This window comes from Athalia rosae, chromosome 5 (assembly GCF_917208135.1).
Source record: "Athalia rosae chromosome 5, iyAthRosa1.1, whole genome shotgun sequence".
In the NCBI taxonomy this organism is placed as follows: Eukaryota; Metazoa; Arthropoda; class Insecta; order Hymenoptera; family Athaliidae; genus Athalia; species Athalia rosae.
In genome coordinates this window covers 11,422,887-11,447,756 of record NC_064030.1, presented here as the reverse complement: position 1 = coordinate 11,447,756, position 24,870 = coordinate 11,422,887, and the positions used below count along the sequence as shown (strand labels likewise).

General features: G+C 36.1%; 7 protein-coding genes and 1 long non-coding RNA gene across 16 annotated transcripts; 4 read left to right on the top strand and 4 right to left on the bottom strand.

Annotated features, from left to right (window-relative positions):
* The first annotated feature begins 52 nt into the window (after positions 1 to 52).
* Positions 53 to 6,121, top strand: LOC105687903 (amyloid protein-binding protein 2). Its single transcript, XM_012403846.3, has 9 exons — positions 53 to 512; positions 1,198 to 1,311; positions 1,425 to 1,666; positions 1,942 to 2,121; positions 2,239 to 2,494; positions 2,636 to 2,760; positions 2,883 to 3,162; positions 3,288 to 3,453; positions 3,526 to 6,121. The coding sequence occupies exons 1-9, from the start codon at positions 369 to 371 to the stop codon at positions 3,753 to 3,755; spliced, it is 1,737 nt and encodes a 578-aa protein (XP_012259269.2). The 5' UTR covers positions 53 to 368; the 3' UTR covers positions 3,756 to 6,121.
* An 84-nt stretch (positions 6,122 to 6,205) lies between these two features.
* LOC105687904 lies at positions 6,206 to 9,240 on the bottom strand. Its single transcript, XM_020853451.2, has 5 exons — positions 9,130 to 9,240; positions 7,482 to 7,827; positions 7,256 to 7,414; positions 6,801 to 7,158; positions 6,206 to 6,732 (listed from the first exon to the last, which is right to left on the bottom strand). Exons 1-5 carry the CDS (start codon positions 9,183 to 9,185, stop codon positions 6,569 to 6,571), a joined length of 1,083 nt encoding a protein of 360 aa, XP_020709110.2. The 5' UTR covers positions 9,186 to 9,240; the 3' UTR covers positions 6,206 to 6,568.
* On the bottom strand, positions 7,803 to 15,403 carry LOC125499678. 3 transcript variants are annotated; one of them, XM_048655311.1, is made up of 7 exons: positions 14,605 to 15,180; positions 14,293 to 14,505; positions 14,038 to 14,219; positions 13,759 to 13,951; positions 13,438 to 13,609; positions 13,204 to 13,316; positions 7,803 to 7,880 (listed from the first exon to the last, which is right to left on the bottom strand). In XM_048655311.1, the coding sequence occupies exons 1-6, from the start codon at positions 14,830 to 14,832 to the stop codon at positions 13,207 to 13,209; spliced, it is 1,098 nt and encodes a 365-aa protein (XP_048511268.1). In that variant the 5' UTR covers positions 14,833 to 15,180; the 3' UTR covers positions 7,803 to 7,880; positions 13,204 to 13,206. The 3 variants fall into 3 exon arrangements, with proteins under 3 accessions (XP_048511268.1, XP_048511266.1, XP_048511267.1); XM_048655309.1 differs by having other exon boundaries at positions 7,803 to 7,858; XM_048655310.1 differs by lacking the exon at positions 7,803 to 7,880 and adding an exon at positions 15,300 to 15,403 and having other exon boundaries at positions 13,200 to 13,316; positions 14,605 to 14,850.
* On the top strand, positions 8,633 to 13,002 carry LOC105687905 (group 3 secretory phospholipase A2). 6 transcript variants are annotated; one of them, XM_048655314.1, is made up of 7 exons: positions 9,901 to 10,041; positions 10,182 to 10,268; positions 10,344 to 10,577; positions 11,163 to 11,377; positions 11,472 to 11,544; positions 11,689 to 11,775; positions 11,887 to 13,002. In XM_048655314.1, the coding sequence occupies exons 2-7, from the start codon at positions 10,228 to 10,230 to the stop codon at positions 12,062 to 12,064; spliced, it is 828 nt and encodes a 275-aa protein (XP_048511271.1). In that variant the 5' UTR covers positions 9,901 to 10,041; positions 10,182 to 10,227; the 3' UTR covers positions 12,065 to 13,002. The 6 variants fall into 6 exon arrangements, with proteins under 6 accessions (XP_048511275.1, XP_048511272.1, XP_048511274.1 ...); XM_048655318.1 differs by lacking the exons at positions 9,901 to 10,041; positions 10,182 to 10,268 and adding an exon at positions 8,633 to 8,771; XM_048655315.1 differs by lacking the exons at positions 9,901 to 10,041; positions 10,182 to 10,268 and adding an exon at positions 8,778 to 9,023.
* On the top strand, positions 15,287 to 17,257 carry LOC125499675 (fibrinogen silencer-binding protein-like). Of its 2 annotated transcripts, XM_048655313.1 has the most exons (8): positions 15,287 to 15,413; positions 15,781 to 16,077; positions 16,156 to 16,209; positions 16,281 to 16,340; positions 16,406 to 16,471; positions 16,537 to 16,620; positions 16,680 to 16,911; positions 17,027 to 17,257. In XM_048655313.1, the coding sequence occupies exons 2-8, from the start codon at positions 16,038 to 16,040 to the stop codon at positions 17,034 to 17,036; spliced, it is 546 nt and encodes a 181-aa protein (XP_048511270.1). In that variant the 5' UTR covers positions 15,287 to 15,413; positions 15,781 to 16,037; the 3' UTR covers positions 17,037 to 17,257. The 2 variants fall into 2 exon arrangements, with proteins under 2 accessions (XP_048511270.1, XP_012269632.2); XM_012414209.3 differs by lacking the exon at positions 15,287 to 15,413 and having other exon boundaries at positions 15,617 to 16,077.
* Positions 16,897 to 18,729, bottom strand: LOC125500962 (putative nuclease HARBI1). The gene is made up of 4 exons (XM_048655312.1): positions 18,365 to 18,729; positions 17,986 to 18,272; positions 17,264 to 17,828; positions 16,897 to 17,102 (listed from the first exon to the last, which is right to left on the bottom strand). Exons 1-4 carry the CDS (start codon positions 18,592 to 18,594, stop codon positions 17,090 to 17,092), a joined length of 1,095 nt encoding a protein of 364 aa, XP_048511269.1. The 5' UTR covers positions 18,595 to 18,729; the 3' UTR covers positions 16,897 to 17,089.
* Positions 18,730 to 18,767: 38 nt separating this feature from the next.
* On the top strand, positions 18,768 to 20,674 carry LOC125500965. The gene is made up of 2 exons (XR_007278427.1): positions 18,768 to 18,971; positions 20,515 to 20,674. It is a non-coding gene; the product is annotated as an uncharacterized LOC125500965 (long non-coding RNA).
* A 105-nt stretch (positions 20,675 to 20,779) lies between these two features.
* On the bottom strand, positions 20,780 to 24,721 carry LOC105690972. Its single transcript, XM_048655307.1, has 5 exons — positions 24,561 to 24,721; positions 24,355 to 24,476; positions 23,727 to 23,943; positions 23,502 to 23,638; positions 20,780 to 23,161 (listed from the first exon to the last, which is right to left on the bottom strand). Exons 2-5 carry the CDS (start codon positions 24,460 to 24,462, stop codon positions 21,218 to 21,220), a joined length of 2,406 nt encoding a protein of 801 aa, XP_048511264.1. The 5' UTR covers positions 24,463 to 24,476; positions 24,561 to 24,721; the 3' UTR covers positions 20,780 to 21,217.
* Positions 24,722 to 24,870: the final 149 nt, after the last annotated feature.

The window sequence follows — 24,870 nt, the reverse complement described above, 5'->3', positions numbered from 1 at the left end:
TAGGACACCAAACGCTATCGCCGCGTCATACCCTCTGTGCCCTTCGGCGAACTTACAATTATTACCCACGGTTGGCCGTCTCACAGTTGTACGTATTGCCGTTGACTGAAACGGTAATTGTACTCGGTTTGTCTGATTCAACGTTTAAGAAGTTTGTGCAAGACAAGGCAAGTGAGAACCTCGTTGCGAGTCGATTTGGTGATCGTGGATGGGTGTCTGAATAATTTGATTGAAACGATAAATAAGTGTGCTTTTTAAATCCCTGAATCTTAATATGCGATTCGCAACGATCATATTCACTAATCGAGCAGATCGAGTATACATACATACTACGTTCATAAACGTCAGTACGAAGGCCGTGTACTAAAATGGCCGATATTCAGAATTCGCCAGTGTTTAGCACTGACAGTTTATACAAGTTGAGTGTTTCTGCGGTAGCTGAAAAATTTTTGAGTTTAAAAAATTATCTGCCATATCTTCCAGAAAACGTATTGTTCGATCTCTATTACCAGGTAAATACTGAACGTTTTCGTTACTCATTATTAATCCAAATTCTCGCAATGATACTTCTGTCTCGAATATTATAAAAAAGATTAATCGCCAGTTTGACGCTGCGCGCAGGAATCTAAATTTGTTACGAGCATTATTACAGTCTGTGTCACGAGCTTAGTTTTATGACTTTATCTAATTCACGTTCTCGGATTTCTAAAACCGACTCCTGAGACTATCATTTCATTGGCTTCATCAAATGGACTCAATCTACATGCGTATCATAATACTAAAGCATAGTAAGACTTGAATACTAAGCCTCTCTGGTAACCAGGTAATCGGTTTGCCTCAGCAAATGAACTATTTGTAATCAGACAAACGTCAAATAATTCAGATCTCATTACATGGTGTCAATATGCCTCCGACAATTCTATAATTTTTATGAGTTTGATCTAGTCTGAAAGTGTTACGAAGTATCTGTAGACAATCTTTAAAGCACATTTAGATATTTCTGCCAATGATTTCTCTCATTCTGTACTCGAAAGACATTTCTTCTGATTACGTTAGTACGGTTCTCATTAATATCAGCTTCAAACTTGCAAATTGACTCAAAAGAATCAAGGTCCAAAAGTCGAACTTGATACAATCTTGGGAAATTAGAGCAACTCTTTACTACTACAAGTATATTTTTGTTGTTTATTATTACAGTTGTATAAAGAAAAACGACTATGCTTACTTGGTGTGGAACTGTGTCAGTTGGATACCTTTTCCAGACTACTAAAGGTCACAAGCCGCCGGATTCATCTTCTACAGATTTTTCAGGTTCATTAATAGTTAACGACTTCACTCTATGCCAGTTTGTCTATGTTCGGCAGTTTAGCGATAAAAGAGAATAAAAAAATGGGCTAGTTTTGAAATGATTGCTATTGCAACAGGCCCTTATGGATCATGATACTCGTGTGGACAAGGAACTGGTGAGGGAATACGAAATGCGTTGCTTGGGTGATCCGGTAACTCATAGAAAAGTGATCAATTTAGGCCTCAGACTTGGAGGTTTTCTCAGCGATGCTGGCTGGTATGCAAAAAGTCAAAAAGTGCTGTTAGCTTGTAAAAAACTCTGCACAAGTGCTAGACCAAATCCACAGAACTGGTGCCGAACACTGGATTGTTGTCACAAGTAAGTAACTTTGTATATACCTATTTTAAGCATCATCAAACTTTGCACATAAAAACTAAATTTATTGCTCGTTGCTTCTAAAAATGGTCTTGTCAGTTTTGGTGTTGATCAAAGATAATGAATGACGAGACTGTGACCATGATATTTTTAACAAACTTCATAAAATATCATGGTCACAGTCTTGAGTGCATAAAGTATCTTCTAAAACGATCGGTTCATTACTAGAGCTAACACCAAATTGAGAGAGGTTGATAAATGATTTTGAAAAAACATAGATTGTTACATGCACAAGCAGCCTACTGTGAATTTCGTGGAGCAGCAGAAACCCGTGAACTAGCTGTTGAAATCGTTGAAAAATTGAAGTTAGCAGGTTGCGATGGTACTAATCACGCCGCTCTTTACGCAGAGTTCAGTGTCCTCTATTTCATTCGAAGCGAATATGACCAAGCCTATAGGTAAATTAAATGGGGTTATTATACATATCATTGAGAAACTTGTAAATCGAAGCATTGTTATAAACTTGGGTGGTCGAGTAGATCCGTGTGATTAAAAAATTGTTCTGTGTTCTGCAGGTGGAGCATGGAAGCTCTCAAACAATTGACGCCATCTCTTCCTGCTCGTTTCATTATAGATGTTTTACGGCAAGCTGCCAAATCTTGTGTTGTCAAACGCGAGTTCCAAAAAGCTGGTCTTCTAATCAGACAAGCTGTATACCTTGCCAGAGAAGTTTTCGACATAAATCATCCAAAATATAGCGACGTCCTCACAGACTATGGATTTTATTTGTTAAATTATGACAGCGTAATCAACAGTGTATCTGTGCAAAAGGTAAGCGAATGTGATCCAATTGAAAATATAGTGGAGTTACTAAGTGCTCAGCTGTCTTTCACATAACCTCAAAAAAGTCAAGGATTCCACATTTCTTGCTACTTGATTATTTTGAATTATAATATATGGTTTCTTGTTCAGACTGCTCTAGAAATTAAGAAAACTATATTTGGAAAAACGAACCTACTTGTCGCCATCGCGCATGAAGATCTGGCATACGGGTTATACGTACATGACTACAGTTCCGGTAACTTTCAACAGGCATGGTGAGTTATACATGTGTATAGACCAATAAATGCGTGTTGATATTGCAGGGCAACATGATTCGCTAATGTTGATGATCAGATCTATAATTGAACAAGCAGTATATGGAGTACGATGTTTCTAGTGATCATGCAATAACGGCAATCAACATCATGGAAAAACTACTACCTGGGGAACACTTGATGTTGGCGAGTGCAAAGAGAGTCAAGGCGCTAATTCTAGAAGAGATCGCCTTGGATAATAGGCCAAGTGATCATTCTGATCAAGATCTCCTCTCCCAATCGGAATGTCTACATTTATCTGCTCTTCAATTGGCTAAAACAGCTTTTGGCGAAAGGAACGTACAAACAGCCAAGCATTACGGAAACTTGGGTAGATTATATCAAAGTATGCGCAAATTTCAGGTAAAAATATTTCAGATTCACAATTCACCCACTTCGATATACAACATATTTCTATAGATTTTGATAATATTCATCGATTAAAGGCTTCTTGAAACTGAGAAGAATTGAAAAAATAATGATTTTAGGCAGCCGAAGCTATGCACCTCAAAGCCATTAGCATTAAAGAAGAGCTATTAGGATCAGAGGACTATGAAGTTGGGCTGAGCATAGGACATTTAGCATCACTCTATAATTTCCATATGAATCGATACAAGGATGCCGAAAAACTCTATCACCGTAGTATAGCAATTAGTAAGGCAATCTGCAGTTGAATTTTGCATAAAACTATCCAACTGCGTGCTGATATAGTTTCCTATGTTTCAGGTTTGAAACTCTTCGGGGAGAGCTACAGCGGACTCGAGTATGATTATCGTGGTCTCTTGAATGTATATGCAAAATTGAATGAGAACCAAAAGGTATCAGATTATACAGATACCTTTAATCGTTGGAAAGTACTGAGGGACGAGCACGCCCAATGTGACGATCCACCTATCGACCTGCAAAAAGGACCTCAGCCAATTAGGGAAGTAATACAAGCAGTCTTCTCACTGTGATACCACAGTTGGTGTCCAGTATCATTAAACATTTGCCCAATTGACTATTATCTCAAGCAGGGCGTCATTCAAGCCAAAGCAGAATTTATGAAGTGATGTACTGCGGATAGATCGATGAAAGTCATTGTTACAAAAGCACATTTCACAGTAAATACAAGAGTGACCCCTTCGTTTTATAATCACGAAAGCAATCATTTTTATTTTATCTTTTTGACATATCATTTAATTAGCCTTGAGGTTATTATCTTACTTTTATTATGTTTTTGTTGTTTTATAAGCCGCGCACCAAAAGCTAGAAGCACCCGTGGTTTTTATTTCGGTACAGAAATCGCAAGTCCAGATAGAGTAGGACTGGGAGTACTCTTGTATCTTTTGCAAATTTAGGCCAATAAATAGCTCGATGAATAGTTTATTTTATACATTATTAGGTCCATGAATACCTGTTAGCACGACGGATTGTTATTTGATTACAGTCAATATTTATTTTCAAAACGTTCGCAGGCAGCTTGCTCAATATTTTTGAACTCATGTGAAATAAGTACCCTGTAATAATTAACAAGAGACGTAAATATTATACTAATTCATTAGCACGAGTATCAAAAAGCAAATCATTACTATTAGATAAACCAATACAACTTGTAGCCCAGTCAAATTAGACGAATTTGGAGCCAAATGCCGGGATAATTCAAAGTGATCTAAATTTTAGTGTACACCCTTATTGTGTGTTCTGAAACAACGTCCGAAAAGTACTCTTGATTTGACCTTGAGCTTCGCGAGATATAAGGCCTAAAAGGGACAAAAATTTGGTTTTTCACTTATATTTCTCTTTCTATCGACTTCAGACGTTTGGACACTACACAGTGAAAATGAAGATCGCACAATTCTGTACAAAAAAGAATTCTTGTATTTTTTTCGTAGAATAAACCGTTTAGGCGTAATGTAGGCATCAAAAGTGTGAGTTCAATGCGGAGTACGTCTCTATTCCACACCACCTATTAAAGTTGAGGCGCTTTTATTGCCTACATTACGCCTAAACGGTTGATCCTACGAAAGAAGTACAAAAATTATTTGTTGTACAGAATTTTGTGCTCTTTAATTTCACTATCTAGTGTCCAACGTCCAAAGTTGATAGAAAAGAAGATATAAGTGAAAAGCCTAATTTTTGTTCCTCTTAGGCCTTATATCTCGCGAAGCTCAAGGTCACATCAAGGGTACTTTTCGGATGTTTCAGAACAATCAATAAGGATGTGCACCAAAATCCAGCTTAGTTTGAATTATTCCATCATTTGGCCCCGAATTCGTCTAATTTAACTGGACTATTGATTTTAATGTTAAGTATAAGATACACGAACAAAAAACATCGCATAATGGTTTAAGTTTTACTATTTATTTTCTAAGTTTTTCTACTGTCATTAAAAATTTTCATACTGCGTGCCATCCCTTTTCGTTGATATAATTAATAAGATATATTTCAATTCTCCCCTCCCTCTTCCCACCTCATAATGTGTACTCAATCATATTACAGGTATTCTTGAACCGATCCATTTACTATCAATGCGTATATGCATATTGGTTGTAATATTGTATTTATCAACAGTCTCGGCTTGCGAACGATCTTAAAGTTTACAGATTTATGATCTTATTACTTGTATAGGGATACGGACTTTCCACATATTAACATATCTTCGACTGCCTCGCTGTTATCTATTATACTTATGTGTGTGTATAATTGCGATGTGAAGTTTCCCAAGTTAGGATACGGTCCAGTATGTTTGATCACTATTACTAATCACCCAAAACTACCGTTCGCAATCCCAAGTCATCCTAAAATATTTGTAGTAATCTGATCTTTTTAAGTTGTGAGGATTGCTTTTAATACCTGAATATATTCTTTGTGATAATCTAGATTTACGAGATTGCGACTATTTTTTTGAGGACATTAGAAACCTTGTTGACTTTTCACGTTCGTTAGAAAGAATATTAGAATCCCGAAGTAGACGAACTCTGAGGATATTTCAAGTGAACTTAAATCTTCTAATTTTTGGTAAAATTCTACCCAGCGAAAAAGTTTCGCAGAAGCTCTTTAATTTGATTAAAAATATCAATAGCACATTTATTTGTATATTGAAAATTGAAAAAAAATTATCTTCAGTTTCAATGTCCTGAAAGAAGACGTGAATCCTTTGACGTAGTTTTGACTTTTCTATCAAAGTAACACCTGTGCATTATTCTACCAGGATAAAAAAAAAATCACACAAAAATTTATAATGTATGTCACGAGAAACTAAATTGAAAATTAAAGATGTACAGAATAATAGGTATGATTACATACTTGAGCAAATATTATTAAATCTTTCTAAATTAAATTACATGGTTTCATTTACAAGCAGTGATACGTGTTAGAAAGAAAAAAGTAAAATCGTGTGGTTTCAAATGACAAACACATCTGGTTTACATTTATGAATATGATATTTACATTCGCATTTATTTCAATAAAGTATCACGGATACATACATATACCTTTGTATAGTCGCTTTTACACATTCACAATGTTCGAGGCTTCTTCCACATTTTTTTTTTTTTTTTGCAATAAAATAATTGATCAAAAATATGATTTGCTGAGTAAATTAGTTTACTCTTAATTTTCGCTTCAAATTGAATGTACAAAATTATAATAACTTATTACTCGTCGAGTCATTACCTAACGGGACATCGCCATAAGATCAGACTAATTTTTATGAGGTTTATACATGGAACACAATTATTGAATCAGGGGGTTGGCATTAATCATTGTGAGAGGTATTAGCCAGATTTTATAGACCTGGTGCAATTTGAGGCTGTGATTGCTGCTCTTGGGGAGTATTACTTTTGGTCAAAGAATGGAGATTGAACCCCCCACCTGCCTGGGAAGTACTTAATGTAATACTGATGGGTGTTGCATTTAAAAGTTGGAGTCTAACTGGGCACTGCCGATAGCCTGTTGAATTAATTTTTAGAAAATAAAGTTCATTTCATTGACAAAAAGTTAAAGTGCTGTATTCTAACCTGCATGGTGAGGCCCCGCACAATGGCAACAGATGGGATTGTTTCGAGGATGCGGACAAAATTCCACACTGTGTGGTTCACCGCAGCGAATACATCTTGGTAAGTGCCTACAATTAGCAGCGACATGCCAAAAACCTTGGCACCTGTAGCACTGCAGAACACCATCTCCTTGGTGAGCAGATTGTAATCCCACATTATTACAACCTGCTGCATTTCCCCCAGCTGTCGCTTGTGGAGTTACCCCTCCGATGCCTCCTCCACCTCGCCACCAACGTTCCGGTACCGCACTAAATCTGGCAGCTCCAAAAAAGTCAAGGCCCTGACGTAAAAGCAGTTCATAATGGTCTGCATTGAGAACCTGTTTAATAAACCAAAATTGATTTGGATAAATGTCCGAAAGTATACATTGCTTTGTACCAGACTTTTGAATCTAACGCTAATATACTTGACTTTACCTCAACTCTGATGTATTGGCGCAAACGTTCAACACTTCCCGTGGCTATGCCTTGCTTTGATAATGCAGAACTCAAGTCTTGAAGTGGAATTATCCAAGGCACATCGCGAAGCAAAACCGCTTGGTGATATCGAGAATCTCTTGCAGAGAAGCGAGCTACCTACAAGTTAAAAAAAACAGAATTAAAGGTAGGGAGTAATTAGTGCTTCTAGATGTTAATTACCAACCTGTACAGGACCTTCAAACATTCGAGCAAGATCCCCACGCTGCAGAAATTTTTCAACATCAGATTCTTGCATAAAAGCAGCAATCAGACCACATGAAGTCTTCGATACGTTCCATCCGGCAGAAGGATTTGCCGCGCGTATTGCTTTCTCAAGAGTGGTTGTCAGCAGCTCTTTACCCTCAAGGTTATGGTCATTCTGGCTACTGCTGGCACGTGAGATGTACAACGAACACGTAAATTCAGTATTTTGCACCATAGGAGGTATTTCATAATCTCGCAGATTCATCAAGGATTCAGGTTTTGCTATTGTCACTTCTGCTTGTCGCTCCTCAGGCACATCCTCCATTCTGCAGACGCAACAGACGCCGTTTTTATCTCCTATAAGCAATGAGTATATACCCTAAGAAATAATAAAAATATAGAGTTTCGAAACCTTAATTTTGTGGTCTGTCACTGCTAAATTTTGCCCCGTAAATGTAAATATCAATCTCAAATAATATCCGCCCGTAGAGCGGTATAACGTACACGCCACAGGGCACACAATTAACGTTGATATGTGACGAGTTACTTTGGAAAAAAATATGTTAACCAGCCCGTACGATTTCCTGAAACATCGGATGTGCTAGAAAATTGATGGTACACTATATTTTACCTCAGAATCTCACTCTGTCCCTTTTATCCTTAAAAAATGAAACCTGGGGCCGAGAAGGCATGGCCCAATGCTGGCGCCATTCATAGCCCTCTTTGGCAATCGTAACAATATAATTTTCGATGCTCGTTTTTATGTAATGCGATTTTGAGGAATATAACATACCTATTATACATAATGCGTCATTTTTATATTTTCCAAATTTTTATCAGCTTCGTCAGCTTTGGCATTGCAATGTATAAATAATTTTCCGTAAGCAAATTTGTTATCGAATTAGGTGGTCCAATTCCGGAGAACGAGTTTATAACTATTCCCATTATTAATTTATTCGTAGGGGTAAAGGAACCAACAATAAGTTCTGGATCAATCAGACCTCTGTTATTACAACTTTGGCGATATGCTGTACATTTGAAAAGCTGCTCGTCGTTGGATATACATACACAGCTGGCATGTAATTTTACCAAAAATTTTCAATTTGTTTAATCTGCACAGTTTGATTTTAGCGGTTCTATTCAGGGGTTCGATAGAGAATAGTGAATAACTTCAGTTTCAGTATCCTTTGAACTTCACATTTCTGCTATCTTTATACAGGGTTCCAATCGACACCAATATTACAAAGGGTTTTTTTGACGTATGTAGTAGGTAATTTCTGGAACCAATCAAACGATTTAAAGATAATTTTTTACTATTAAAAAGCTGCACTTCAATATGTCTATGCTACCCCTGAGTATTTAGGCTACAATTCAATTTGGTAATAGTAATTTTCAGTTCGAAATTTCAATATTTGTGAATTAAGTCGCAAGATAAAACTCTGGTTGGCTGCTTTATCGGCGTGCGATGGCCAAATAGTTGGATATACGTGAAAATAATGTGCTACTATCGTGCTACAAAAATGTGAGTCATTAGTAGATGAACAAATAATAATACTGGTATAATTATTAATATTTTATTTCGCTAATGTAGAAGCGAGGACGGACCAGCTAATATATAATCAAGTCACCTGTGACAGTACAGCCGTTGTACGTACGTACGTTGATACATCATTAGTATACTCATGTCTGTAGTCTGTCCACGATCTGCGGGCCACTCGTACGCTAGTGTCCCACTTTCTTTCGGTCTGTAAAAGTGGGTCTTTCGGACAATGTGGTAGATCGAGTATTACATTATCTCATAGGCATTGATAGTGAGTAAAAGATGGAGGTATAAAAAAAAGAGAGAGATAGAGAAAAAAATCGAAGAAGGTAAAGAGAAAGAGATATACCAATGGTATACTGCACGCGGCGATTTCAACTCATTTATTTATCCGAATTCGATTGTCCAGGTAACGCGTCAGCGTCTTTACCATTCTTCGTCTGGTTGAACTCCGCATTGACTGCGATATATTCTAAAATGGATAACACGATCAACATACCGCGAATTATCCGCATCCATAATACTTTCACTCGTGCGGTAGCGGATACTTGAACATAATGATATAAGAAAGTTTCACGTGGCTTCGCGGGGTCGGTTACTCAATTAAATTCGTTTTGCAAGTTATTTAATTCACGTAAGTGAAGTTACGATGTTCGTCGTGTCAAATTTGGAATAAACGGACATAAATTAATAAATCGTCGGCATATAAGAAGACCTGACACCGAAGGAGGGAGAAAAAGACTACACTTTTTCTCGATATAAACTAGAAAATAAAATGTGAAAGCAGGCCAATCTTTCAACAACTAAACCTGTCCTCGAAGTTACCAGCGCGTGTAGAACTGTCAAGAGATATTCAACTGGAAGGAACTATCCGCGATTGTGCGGATCGCAACCTCAGGGGATAGACTGATAATTAGAAAATAATGAATACCAGTTAACGAAACGTGCTCCGAATTGCTATCAGTCGTCGTTCGAAATACTATTTTGAAATTATCCTACGGTGAGACGGTGCTTCGGCCGTTTTGTATTTTCTATACTCATTGTCACTGTTAAAGTTAAGAATAACAATACAGGGAGAGTACATTTTACGAGTGAAAATTATTACTATTTTGGCGATGAAAATAAATTTAAACTTTTCAGCGCGATAGTTGAAAGATCGCCAAACACTAGAAAAAAAATCGCCACAATGAGGAAAACGCAGGTTTTCAGAATCCTTGTACAGCTTTCGTAATTATTCAAAATTTTGATAGCAAATGCGAGCAGTTTTGGTGTTGAGCAATAAAATTCGTGGAAAATTTTCAGATCTTCGAAAATGGGACTGGCTGTGATTTTCTTATTGGTGATAACATGTTCGGTGCAGACCTTGCAGCAGCCAACTATATTCAGAAACACGTACAAGGGTCTTCGCGGAGTTATTCCGAAGGTCAGGTTAGCTGACGAGGAAATTCGCGCCGCATATTTCCACGACCAAACCGTTGCAGTAATCGACCTTAGTAACAGTAATCAGTTGAAAAATTGTGACATCATCGAGGTTTAGTGAGTGTCCTTAATTTTTCGATTCTCAAAGTTACACAGATTGTTATGCGCGTAGCCGCGTTTCAATTATAACAAATTATCCCTTACTATACTTTTAATTGTACAGGGTGACTCATAAAAGTCTGTTTTACCTTCATTCTCATTTTTCATCATATTACACGTGATCGTTTGAATTCACCTGTATTAATGAGCAACCAGTGTTCGGAAATTAAAACACCATTTTCATTTGAATAAATCAGTTCATTAAGTTTTAAAGCTGCGTGTGTTAATGCCTTTATTGGTAGAAATGGTAATTGCTCGAATTTTATATAAATGATCTATGACGGCTGCATGAGTATAATTATAATAATATAAGCCGCAACACGCTTTTGAAAATTACTAATTGCATCAGAATGACAGTTTGTTCTACCTACAGCTGCATGTTTACCTTATCCCAAAGTCCAACAATTATTATACTTTAGACACAATGAAAAAACCATATATGTATGGTTACAGCAGCAATGAGCCTCAAGGCAACTATAAAGCTAGAAAAAATGTTAACCATACGACAAAGCAAACGAGTATATGAAATGATTTTCCTTGTAGTGAACCTTTGGAAGCAATGGAGGTCATAAAAAATCTATCAACGGAGGTTCAACCGCAACAGGTATCCTTTATTGAAATGACAACATTGATGCGACAATGCGAAATGTTGGAAGATATGAAAGAAGATGCGATATCTACTCTGCCAATTGATACAAAAAATAGGGGAAGCAAGCCTGGTGTTAACCCCCTCAGTTTACTTTTTGGGATTCTGCCTGGTGAGTGACACCACACATATTCCAACTTTCAAATCTGGAGAAGGAAATTGCTTGCTACTATAATGAAAGATAACGAAATATTGGTTTCTGATAGGAACAAAGTGGTGTGGCACGGGAGATATTGCTGATAATTACCACGATTTAGGACAAGAAGCTCGAATTGACAGGTAAACCTGGATATTTCATGCTAGCTAATTTAATCAGTAAAATATAATTCTAAGATGGTACATTGCGGGCATGTAGACTATCTGTTAAACTCGATCAGACAGATCATGTCTTCTCATCTGTTCTTTTATTTCTTACTAATGCAGGTGCTGTCGTAGCCACGATCTCTGCCCGGTCAAAGTTCGGGCTCAGAAAAGTAGATATAATCTGACCAACAATTCCATCTATACTAAGTAGGTTATCGGTGTTCTAGGACTCAAATGAATCTTTTGAACTTTGATAATAACTGTTTCAAATTCAGAGTGAAACGTGCTGCATCATCATTAAGACATGATAAATTTCAGGTCCCACTGTGTGTGCGATGAGATGCTTTATCATTGCTTAAAGAAAGCATATCACCCAACGGCAGATGTTATGGGGCGTATATATTTCAACTTTATAAGAGTACCCTGCGTTGAAGATGTGACTAACGGTACACAAGGATCAGTCAAAAGATTTATAGATGTGAAAATGAATTACTGAGATTTTGATGTTGCAATTCTTCAGGATGAATATCACTATAATTGATTGCAAGTTTGTCAAATTTAGTGCAAACTTCGAAAAATTATGTGAGTAAGTTTCGTTGTAAGCCTGGTGCACGTGGTACAGTTTTTCTTGCCGGATTGCTTGCGAAGGAGCTACGAAGGCACCCATGCGTGCTACAGGATGGATAAATCCAATTGAATCCAAGACAGCAGTTTGTACTACGTAATAGCGTCGGGAGTAAAATATCTACTCCCAACGCTACTAGTTTACTGGTTTTTCAAAATAGGCCCTGCACTATTTTCTTTACATGTTTTGTTGCTGTCGGTTGAAGTTGACCAACCAGAAGGTCAGGTCGACTACTTGTATCATGCACTAGTTTTCATAACCTCCAAGTTGAAACTGATTCGCAAGTATCCATTAAGTCACGCCAGGCAACTAGTATGGCACGTTAAGCTGGCAATCCAGCACAGAAAATGCACCGTGTACAACAGGCTTTAGACATCGCTCTCCCTTCTCCCGCAAAAAAAGAAAAACATTTCCAAGTAGATGTTTATAATATCAAATGATTTGTATGCACAGTTATCCTGCAGTAGTATTTGTTAGTTAGTTGCCTCGTTTATTGGGCCAAACATTTGGTTTGCTTTGTTTCCAAATTTACAATATTCAATCAGTAGAATAACTTCGAGTGATGATTAGATTTGTGTAGATGTTAATTCGTTAGATGTGATAAAAGTTGAACTTTTATTTTAGCAATATCATATTATACTGACAAGTTCAGTTGTAGAGGTCTTTTTGATTCAAAGACTGGGTTATTTATTATCTATTTCTATTTTACTACGAAATCAGTATGGTTTTTCTGAGTGTGTTAAAAGTGGCATGTGTCATGTAGTAAATTTTAAGATGGATGTTAGCCAAAAATATATTGCTAGAATTGATATTTAATGTCGATTTCGAAATGAAAAAAAAATTAAAACTAATTTGATAGTCTATCAATGACCTTTTCAGTATCACATATTTCAAATAAATAACACACTGTAACATGGTGTAACTATCAGCAAGAACCATGTAAATCGGAATAGTATAGTAACAGCAAAACGTTAAATATTGACAATTACAATTCATGGAAGTAAACTCACAGTTTAAAATGAGGCTCCAATAGAAAATGCAGCCATCCGCAAGGATGACAATCCAAAAATTAGAGCTCGTATTCGCCCACCAAGCTGTGGTATGGAATGGTTGTAGAGATTTCCTGTGGGGACAAACAAAAAAGAAACATCACTCGCGGAAAAGTCAAACCAATATTGGACCCACTCAGCTCTTGCAATAAATTTCAAAGACTTTCACGAGTCTTTTATTTTTATTTTTTTTACCTATAAGCCATAATGTCTCTCTTCGTAAATGGGTATGTTGATGCCGCAATAACTTATCCAAAAGAAGTTTCATTTCTCCATCGCTGTACTGTCGATTATTTAGCAAAATATTTGCCGCTTCTCCTGATGTTTCACTAACAATATTTCCCAGAATCCAGACAACACCTGTGGTCTATATTGAATTTCAATGTAACTAATATTGCGACCGATATATTAGATAGAAAATTTGTTCTATCATATTTTGAATTATTTCCGTGATAACAAAAATTACCAAGTCAAACAAGGACTAGAAAAGCAAAAATTATGGCAAATTATACTCACGTAAAGAACGTCAGAGGACTCAGTTTTAACAGCAACATGTAGCCATTCAACAAGTGAAGGCAGTAATGGGAGGATATACTCAATGCACGTGCTTTTTGAGGATAATATCGCCAGTAGCCAAATCATGTTAGGGTCAAGGTAATGAGTGTACCGCTGAATAATTGCCCTTGTTACATCGATCATCTCAGAATCTCTAAAAACAGATGCAGTAACTCAAACATTGATGCCATGTGCTATTGAATTTGTACAGTATGTGCATATTCATAATAATTTGCTTACTGTATGTATTTGTAGCCAATATATGTAAAATGCATAATAGCATAAATAACCGAAGGCAACAATACAAGGTCGCATCGTTGTAGCAGGGAAACTAAGATCCTTGAACAATCCTGGGCGTATAGTATTTTGAAAGCCTTTTCACTTCCCGCAGCCAAGTTTCCTATAGTCCAGATGCAGATATCCTGAAGAGTGTTGAACGATGTCAAGTCAGATCCGAGTCTTATTCCTTGAAATTTGATTTAGCATCATATTTACCACGAGATTAAAATTGATACTAGATGAAGTCGCCAACAGATAGGGTACGGTTGCCTTAGCCAGCGCGGTGCAAGTTTTAGTATTACCCAGAGCCAAATTGCAGCAGCAACTTGCCGCGGCTAGCTGACACTCAGGATTATTACCAGAAAGTTCACGAACTAAAGCGTCCAAAATATTATCAATGCTAAAGAATGCACTGATATTTTCTTTGCTCTGTAATGGCACAATTATAGATATCAGTAATTTACATAGTACAGGTTCATAGATGTGATGACAAAAAGTTAAATGTGACTATCTAGTGATTTGACATACTTGTAAAAACGCATTTTGAAGTTGTTGAAATTCATTGATGGACAACGACTTTTTTTTCAGCTCCTTGGCCTTTGTCTTGACAAATTCTGGCGTGTAGAATTCATTATCTATTATTTCACCGAGAACTGGACGATTCTTGTTCCATGCCAAATTACGATGATACTTTCTCTCCAGCCAGGTAGTTTCTCGTAATTCTTGTCGTAAGGAATCTGTTCTCTGACCTATCATTTCTATCTTGAATTATATCTATGAGTCGACGTTTCATAAAAGGACATTGCAGCTACCACCAAAGAGATGTTACATCGTTTCCCGAACCGTTGAAATTTTTAAATCGCTATATTCCCGACCACCCATTTTTCCGGACGTGTCATTTTCCGGAATCGTTATTCTCCCGACCGTCAAATTCCCGACTCGCTATATTCCCGGCATATCAATTTCCCGAAACGTCAAATCGTCAGACGCAAACGCGTGCGCTATCGCAAAAAATTTTTTCGATCAACTCCGTATCTATCTCGCATTCACGTCTATGACTATGGTCATGAAAGAATTCGCAGGTTATATTCACGATTTTCCGAAGGTTTCAACTAGAGTCCCCACGAAGGCTAGATACATTACTAGCATTGAGTAACTATACTTAGTACGAAACGGTACGAAGTATAGTTACTCAATGTTACTAGGAACACTGATATACATACATATGTATAGTACACTGGATACGGTATCGCCGCCATTGTGATGTTACGACTAGAAGATTGGACTCAGATGTCCGCGCCGCCTTCCCGATAGCTATCTTCCGGATAAAGATATCTGTAAGATAACTCAAAATCCGTTTTCTTCACTGAAAGCTATGGTTACGTATCTGTTGGTAGCTAATCCTCATGCGACTAACTTTTGATGCTGATGGTAGTAGCCGGAAGCTATACTGGCTATACTTTCCCTAGTCTTTTAATATTGCGATTGGTTGAAAACTGGGGACTTGATTCCTATACACTGTCAGCAAAGTGAGGTTAGGTTTCTCATTGTTTACGTACTACATAAGTACGTACATACATACATCTGTGATACTGTTTTTTGAAAATAAAGGGCCAATGGATAAAGAAAAAAGAGGAGCTAATTTTACGAAAACTGAAATCGATCTTTTGATTGACGTTATTCTAAAATATAAGCATATTGTAGAAAACAAAAAAACTGACGCAACCACGTGGAAAGATAAGAATGCGGCCTGGGAAAAAATTAGTGAGGAATTTAACGCGGTTTCGGGAAATTTTCCTCGCTCCACTAAAAGAATTCGTGCAAAATATGACACCGTTAAAAAAGGAATTCGACAAAAATGCTCATTCCTTAAAACCGAACAGACGAAAACTGGTGGTGGTCAGTGCCCAGTGACTTTGACTCCTAGCGAGGAGAAAATTTTATCATTGACACCGAACACCATGGTGGGTCTCCAATCGAGATTTGACAAAGACAATGCAGGTATAATTACAACTATACCTATAATCGTATATAAGTAACGCGAATATGTCACATTATGAGTATATTATTTTATTTCAGAGCCAGGTCAAAGTAGTTTAAGACAGTGGATGTCGCAAGAGGATGAAGGAGATGGTTAGTAATCTATAACACTGAATTATTTTTGGCGCTCACAATCTTTGTAACAATATAATGGTTTTTTATAGAGCTAGGAGCGACTGTGACGGACGAAAATATTATTGAGGTGATAGACGGCAAAAATGATGGTTAGTATTTGAAAATATTGATAGATACTAGGCAACATGAATTCTAATTAAATCGTTTGCTAAAGATCTTCTAGAGTACTTGAGCACAATTGGAAATTCAAAAATACCCCAAGCAGCGTCAGAAAAAGCAGGTAGATATGTTGTGTTAATTCTCTATAATTATTTCTAAATAATTAATCCTGTTTTATATTTGTAGAGCAATCAACAAATCCGAACAAGAAAGGTTCCAAGAGAAAAATTAGTGTTGCGGATTTGGATAAAGATGATACACCGACTATAGGTATAAAATTGTACACAATGTTTAAATTAATAATTTCAAACCATAATTAATCATTTCAGGAACTGACAGCAAGTTTATCTTTAAAAATAAACGTTTGAGGAAAAATGCATATCAAGATCAGAAACTGCAAGGTAACTTGCAGTTGAAAAAAGAAATATTGGAATTGCAAAAAGAAATGATAATTCAAGAGATACACGCTAAGTCAGAAATCAATAAACTGACAATCGAAAATTTAAAGATCACACAGCGACTACTACAACAGAAACTTGAAGCAAATTTCGTTGATGATGAGTAAGTATATTTCATTGATAATTTATACAACATAGGTACACTTCGTAGTGTACATTTTATGTATGAGATACATGATTATTATTTCATATGTACAATTGGTCTTATTTATTTTTAGTAATTATTAATGGATATTTGTTGCGAATTCCGTTGCATCAGCAGGAGAACCCATTATCGAGTCTCAGTTGTGTAATCTATAAAACAAAATATAAGTTTGTCTAACGTGCCAAAGAAGTTATAAGACATTACGTACAAAATAGTAATAAGACTTTATGTTCCAAAAATTTATAAAATATAATTTGTTTAATAAAAGATGAATATTTTATACTTTGAACAAGTCTGCAATGAAATGTACCTCGAGAAATAATCATTGATGAGCGCTTGTCTGATATTATTATCTTGCACTGGAACTGCTTCTTCATTCACATTGTCATCGCCAATTTCTTCGTCCGGAATATCCACAAATGCAGGAGGTTCTTCTTCATTTTGATTCCTGGCAATGTTGTGTAGAACTGCTGTAGCCACGATTATGTCCTGTACAGTTTCCATTTTGACTCGCATGCCTAAACTCAAAACTGGGAATCGACGCTTCCAAACCCCAAAAACGCGTTCAACAATGTTCCTTGTTCGTATGTGAGCATTGTTGTATCGTTCTTCAGCTACAATGGTAGGATGCAAGACCGGCGTGAGAAGATATTTCTTGATGGGATATCCACTATCGCCAAGCAATATTCCCGAATGAAATTCGCCTGCCTCTAATCTTTGACGCAGTCGACTATGTTGAAATATTGTCGCATCGTGGACAGAACCTGGCCATCTTGCCACAATGTCTATAATTTTCATATTATGATCGCAAACAACCTGAGTATTAAGAGAAAAAAATCCTTTTCGATTTCTAAACTCCTCTGCATGTTCACCTCCTGAAAAATTCAGAAATATCGTTTCGTGTAATGGGCACAATCCTAATTTAGCTCGTTAGATGAATGTGAACACAGTAAATGTAGGTAGTGTTTGGAGTTGAATAAGGTTATATTTTACGTTACAATTCGTAATGTACAGTTCATAGTGTTGACTTACCAGGAGATTGTATTCTAATATGTGTTCCATCAATACATCCTATTACCCTTGGAAATCTGTACATTTCATAAAATGCTCGTTGGGTTGTTCGAATTTCCTTATTTGTTTCAGGAAAATTGATCATTGTAGCTGATAATGAAGCAATAGCCAAAGATACTTTTGCAATGATACGCGAAGCTGTGCTAATGCTTACTCCACTGAAATCACCACAGGCACGCAAAAAATTGCCCGTAGCATAAAATCTCAATGCTAACAACAATTGATTGATCGGTGTCAACGATCTTGATCTAAAATTACGTGGAAAATTCTTAATCATAAACTGATTTCAGTAATCGTATTTTCAGATAAAATAAGTAAATCATTCAAAGACATTACATACTTGTTCCGAATAATTAACAATCGGTCTTCTACTCTATGCAATAAATGTATCACTGTCTCCTTTTTCAAGCGAAACCGGTTAAAAAATTCCGTGTCATCCCACACTTGAATATTATTCGGCTTATTTCTTATTGTATAGGGTCTTCTGACAACAAAGTTGTAATCATCATCATCATCATCATCGTCGTCGTCTGATTCAAATATATTGATATCCACGAACAACAAATCCATGATTATTTTATTATTTACATTCAATCAGCAACGCAATTATGCAGTATATTGTAACAGTTTAGGGTTATGTAGAGAAAGTTTCGGAGTAGTTAGTTGGTTACAATCCTACTAGGGGACACTGAAACCAATATCTACCAGATATACGGTACTTCGGGTAGCGGATAACTTTATCTGCCGGATACGGACTTTACAGACGTGAAGAAAACCAATTCTGGGAGATATCTTCCGGATAAAGTTATCGGGAACTTATACGGAGGTGAAGAAACCGGCCATCAGTCACTTGCATGGAGCATCTACGATCGATAATGACAGCTGTCAGTGTTCATTTGGTGTGCGGCTTGGATCTCCGAACTTCAAATTTCAAGGATTTCAAATAGGTAAGACATACGTATACATGTAATTAAATGAATATCTTTTAGTTACATCTCAATAAGTTTTGCACACTTTAATTGCAATATTGAATTCAAGCCTAACCTAAACAACAATTTTAGTGCAACTTTCTATGGGAGTAACAGTAATTATTAATCAATTAACTACTAATTTAAAATAATGTCGCGAGAACAGTATATCCAGTATTATTTTGAGAATGGTTTCACTTATTCAGAAATAGTTGAATTTTTGAATAAGCATCACAACACACCCATTTCTCTCCGTCACCTAAAAAGAATTTTGAAAACTTTGAACTTGAAGCGAAAAAGAATTTCAGAAAGCTCTTTACAATACATTTGTGCTGCAATATTAGAGGAATTGGATGGAAGCGGGTGTCTTTTGGGATACAAAAGTTTATGGCAAAGACTGAAACAAATGTATGGTTTGAATGTAAAAAGAAATACAGTTTTCAAGTTATTGCACATCGCGGATCCAGATGGTATTGATCAGCGGTTACGGCACAGACTGCAAAGACGCAAATATAAAGTACCTGGGCCCAATTTTTTGTGGCATATCGATGGTTACGATAAACTTAAGCCTTTTGGCTTCGCTATACATGGATGTATCGATGGTTTTTCTCGAAAAGTTTTGTGGCTTGAAGTAGCAGCGTCAAATAATAAGCCAGAAATACTATCATGAAGACAAATTATCAGGTGACAGAAGCTTTATCAAAGGTAAAAGTACATCCAACCAAAGAATTGAAAGCTTCTGGTCTCAACTGAGGCGTCAAGGTGCTGGATTCTGGATATCATTGTTCAAAGACATGAGGGATTCGAACATTTTCAACGATTCTAATGGATTGCATACAGAAAGTTTACGCTATTGCTTCGGACCACTTATAAAGCGTGATTTGGATAGCATACGTACACAATGGAATGTGCACCGAATTCAAAAGCAGAAGTCGAGAGAAGCTCTGCCAGGGAAGCCAAACTGTTTATTCTATCTCCCTGAGAAATATGGCACCAAAGATTACAAAAAAGAAATACATGAACAAGATATTGAGACATGTTTGAATAAGTTTATCTCAAAGCCTATTCTTGTTCAACCAGTTTCTGAAGAATTGGTTAGACTAATAATGCCGGATGTCATTTCACCGAATAATGTTGAAGAAGCTCTACGATTGTATGTCAATCTAACCGAAACAATCGGAAAATATAAAACAGATGTATAATATGCTATATGTATAGGTATATCAGATTTTTGGAGCTCACTATATTTGACGTAGATAGGTGAATTCTTTGTATGTATCGTATTTTAAGGCAACTGAAAAATGAGTTGGAGTTCTAATCCTTGCAAATTGCAACGTCAAGTTAAAGTAGTCCCTCGAGCGTACTAAAGCCATTTGACAAAACAAATTGTTACAATTTCGGATGAAAAATTAACACGATTTTGGCTTTTGCTGTGAACATTGAGTAGATTGATAAGATTAAAATGTAACGTATTTAATTTGTACACTAATTCCTTTCTTTTTTTTTTGCATTTTTGATTCAGGTCCTACAAATCTGCTGGTTGTGTCTTCTTCTTGGTCTTCCAGATATCCTTTATGTATCCCGAAATGTAAAAAAGTGTTTTGCATTATATAATACACCCAACCCATATGAATATACTGCTTTTGATTTGTAACGATTGATAATAAATTTTTACTTCCAAATTAACGAGTTCAATCTGATTACTGTGCCTATCACAACTTATGCACTATATTACCTATTCATTTCCGCGTTCGATTATATTATCAGGGTAATTAAAAGTAAACATATAATATTAGGAAAAGTATTTATTTTCAATAATATATGTTTTAATATATTTCAATAATCAGGTAAGTACGGTATTCGTAGTAATCTTAGATAATTAAAAGTACATCCAGAAACTTTTATCACAAAGAACAGCGCAAAGATCTGGTGTAGAAAAATATCAGTCTTCACATACTTGCGAGGCAATCTTATACCGTCTATAATAAGATTATTATTATCTTTTACAAAATAAAAACTGAACTTTTTTTTTGTATAGTCAGCTACTGACAACCCACTGATACAAAGTGGTGGATCCCTACAAAGAAAGGGTTATATTATCACAAAGAGTAGGAACGCGCGTAAACAACTGAAAAGTTTGTAGGCATTACAAATATGATATAGAAAATACGAAATAAATGTCAGCATAGTCTAATACTAGGTAAGATGGCTAATATCACCAATTTTTAGTTGATGCTTTCATAAACATTGACGATATCGATGGCGTGTGGTCTCTTCTTTGGTTCGTAATCAAAACATTGTTTGATTATAGTTGTGAGTTGAAAAGGAACTACATTAAAATCAGGTACTTTTTCATTTGTTAATTGTTGTTCCAAACTTGTTTTAAGATCAGTATCATTCAAATCCCATACAAACTTCTCACTATACATCTCAATCAACGTACAACCCAAAGCCCACATATCTGAATATATAGTGGCTTCTCCTTTTTTAAGAAGTAATTCGGGTGCCATATAAAGCGGAGTTCCTTTCAAAGATTTTGTACCCACAGTACTTCTTACTGCGGAACACATTTGGGTAAATTTACTTAAACTCATGTCACAAAGTTTAACGAGACATTCCTTACTCACTAAAATGTTATCTGGCTTTACATCCCTGTGAATGATCGGATTTTCTTGACTATGCAAATATGTTATTGCCTGGCATATCTGAATTCCAATTTGATTTTTCTTTTCAGTAGTTGAAATAAACTCTTCCTTAGTGGACTGTTCAAAAATAATATCGGACAATGAGAAACTATCGAAACATTCCATCACAATATGAAATTGGTTGGCTTCTAAACAAATTCCCAAAACTTGTATGATGTTTGGATGGCGTATGCGGTCCAACAACTCAATTTCTCTCAACAAATTCTTTGTATTTGATGTACAAAGTTTTATCGTTTTGATGGCAACATTCGTAGCAAGCCATATTCCTTTACGAACGGTCCCTTGCGCACCAGCTCCTATTATAGTCCTAGTTAACTGTATTTGATCCCGTTTTATGATAGGCATTGAAACATTTTGGTAAGGACTTATGATAGAAGTTTTCGCATGTTCATTATTATCAACTGAATCTGACTTCATTGAAGACAATTTTTCACAGCTTATAGTACAACTCCACTTACTGTTAAACACATTGTCCAATATATTTAAATCATGATTGATCCAGTACAAAAATTTCCCTGATTTGAATACCTTCCCGTCCTTATACCATGTAAAAGTAGGGTTACATTCATCAGTGCATTTTGGAATAATGCCAAAACCAAACTTGCCGTAATATTTCCCTTGGATTTCATCAATGTTATGTAAAATACCATGTTCATTAGCTTCAGGAGCGGCTGAAGGAAACGAGTATATTCTTTTTAAATCATCTCCTATCTGAATATCTAGTAGAACTCGATCATCTTTAACTATCTTGCTTATTTGAAAGCCATAGTCTGTAGGGTCAAAATCGCCAAACAGAAGATCTTGATGGTGAGAATTATTTTGGTATCTATTAAAAAGATCTTTCTTATCAACCTCCATGATTGATGCTGATCCTGAATATTTCGACTGTCGAATATAATGATAATAAATTTGGATATCATTGACGTAAGTGGTTTTCTGTGCTTCAATATCATGGGTATTTGATAATTCATTGTTCTCTTTGCTTTGATCATATGAATAATCTGTGTCAAAGTTTGTATCATCCTTAGTTGAACTATCATTATTAAATAAAATTGCACGGCCAAATTTATCTTCATTTTGAGCAAGAGCTTGGACAATTTCAGTTTCAATGGTTAAAAGATAGAAATGATATTTTTGATCGTTAACTTTACAATAGGTCCATAAATCACAAGCTTCACCATCGTGCTTTTGAAATTTTGTGATCACAGTACCATCGAAAAATCCAAGTTTTACCTGAAGCTTTTTAAGGTTGGGGCAATTGTTGTTTACTGTAAAAGCCTGAATGGCCAAATCCTTTATATCTTCAACTAAGTAATTCTGTGAAGTGAGCAATGTGATTTCCTTGATGCCACCTACAGGCTTCTTCATCTGGAGGTATTTACCATCAGGTCCCAATTTATGCAGCCATCCTACATGGATGCTTCGATGTTTTGATAAATGGCGAGTTACCTTTGTGGAATGATTCTGTAACAAAAGAACAATAAATAACGTTCTCACAGAACGTCGAGTACGTTACGATGAGCGCAGAAACAAAGGGGTGAAGTTGGAGTAAAAGAAAAGTGGAAGCAAAAGCAGAATCAGCCAAGATGACACGGATACTGGTAGGTAAGATGGAGTAAGAAAGTTAGAGAAGGGGTATTTCAGAAAGAGAAATAAGATAGAGTAAAATCATAGAATACGTAGTTTACTTTGTTCTGAAGTGGTCACCAACTACACGGACTGTTTTTCACAGTAGAAAAGGTAAGAGAAAAGGTAAATGGAAGTAATAAAGACAATCTACAATATTTTGTGCCCTCAAACTCACCATTTTAATCTTCTTCTCTTCACTTTCATGTTGATTTTGTTTACCGGAACTTTTACCTCTACTGCTACATAGTTCACGCAATATCTCATCAACTCGGCGTCTCTTACGTTCGGAGGATTTGATTGTTGAAATATCGTCTGTAATGTAATATTGAATCATGAAACAAGTTTGACTTATTGATACATACCTTCAACTGTAAAAGTGTTAAAATGAAAACACTCATACCTTTGGTAATAAAGACCTCATATTTATCTACTTCAGGGTTTATTATAATTTCCCCAGATGAAACTGTTAAGCCATGTATGTTATGAACATCATCGTAATAACATAAACCTTGAGCATTTGGAAAATATTGTCGCAAGGAAATGAAGGTCAAGTTACCGCGACTATTAAGAGTAAAAACAATTTCTTTGAACTCATCAAATACCGTGATGTTAGCCATCTGCAAAAATAAATTAATAATATTAATAATAATAATAATAATAATAATAATAATAATAATAATAATAATAATAATAATAATAATAATAATAATAATAATAAAATAGAAAGGAAAAGGGTAATAAAAAGTAATCTCATAATTCCAAATGCTTGTTGACTACAGATTAGAAAAATCAGAAGTATGAATAAAATACATTGCTCCACTTTTAAAAACCTTTCAATACCTTGATTTCGGAATAATGCGCGTTGACCTTTGCTATGTTGAAAAGTAAAATTTATTAGGATGGAAGGGAATCATTCATAAATTACGCGTTCGGGTGCGAGCATTGCACTTTGCTTTCTCCTGATTAAATGATTCATGAATTTTTTTTACATATTGATGTTAAAATTTATCACATGGGGGTATAAATACCTTAAATATCTTCAGGAAACAAAAAAGTTGCAGAAGATGCCATTCTGGCGTGGTCACAAATGACTGCAAATGCGTTGATGGCGTCGGTAGCACGTGTTTCGGCTCCATGCCCGTTGACCATGCTTCCAGAGGGTAAAAAATATAATATTAAAAATCTAGTTGAAATTGATTTTAGTCTCCTCCTGCGTGAAAAAAATACGACCTACCTTTAATAGTTTAAACCGAATATTATTATCCGTGAACAGCATCGACCTCCGTCAATTCACGTGCGATTGCCGGAAATCGAATGACTGCGAATGACTGAGTCGGTCGGCTGTGGTCGTTCAATCGACTTAGGATACGTTTATGAACACAGTGAGTGATACACTTGGATGTCCCCACGTTGAGTGTAGATAGGAATAGAGGTGCGGAAGACGTGGTGGGGGTATGCTTATGTACTTTTCCTTATATACAAGAGCTTTGCCTCCCCACTAGTAGATGGCGCTGACAAAAATTGCCCGATTTTACGCACACGCA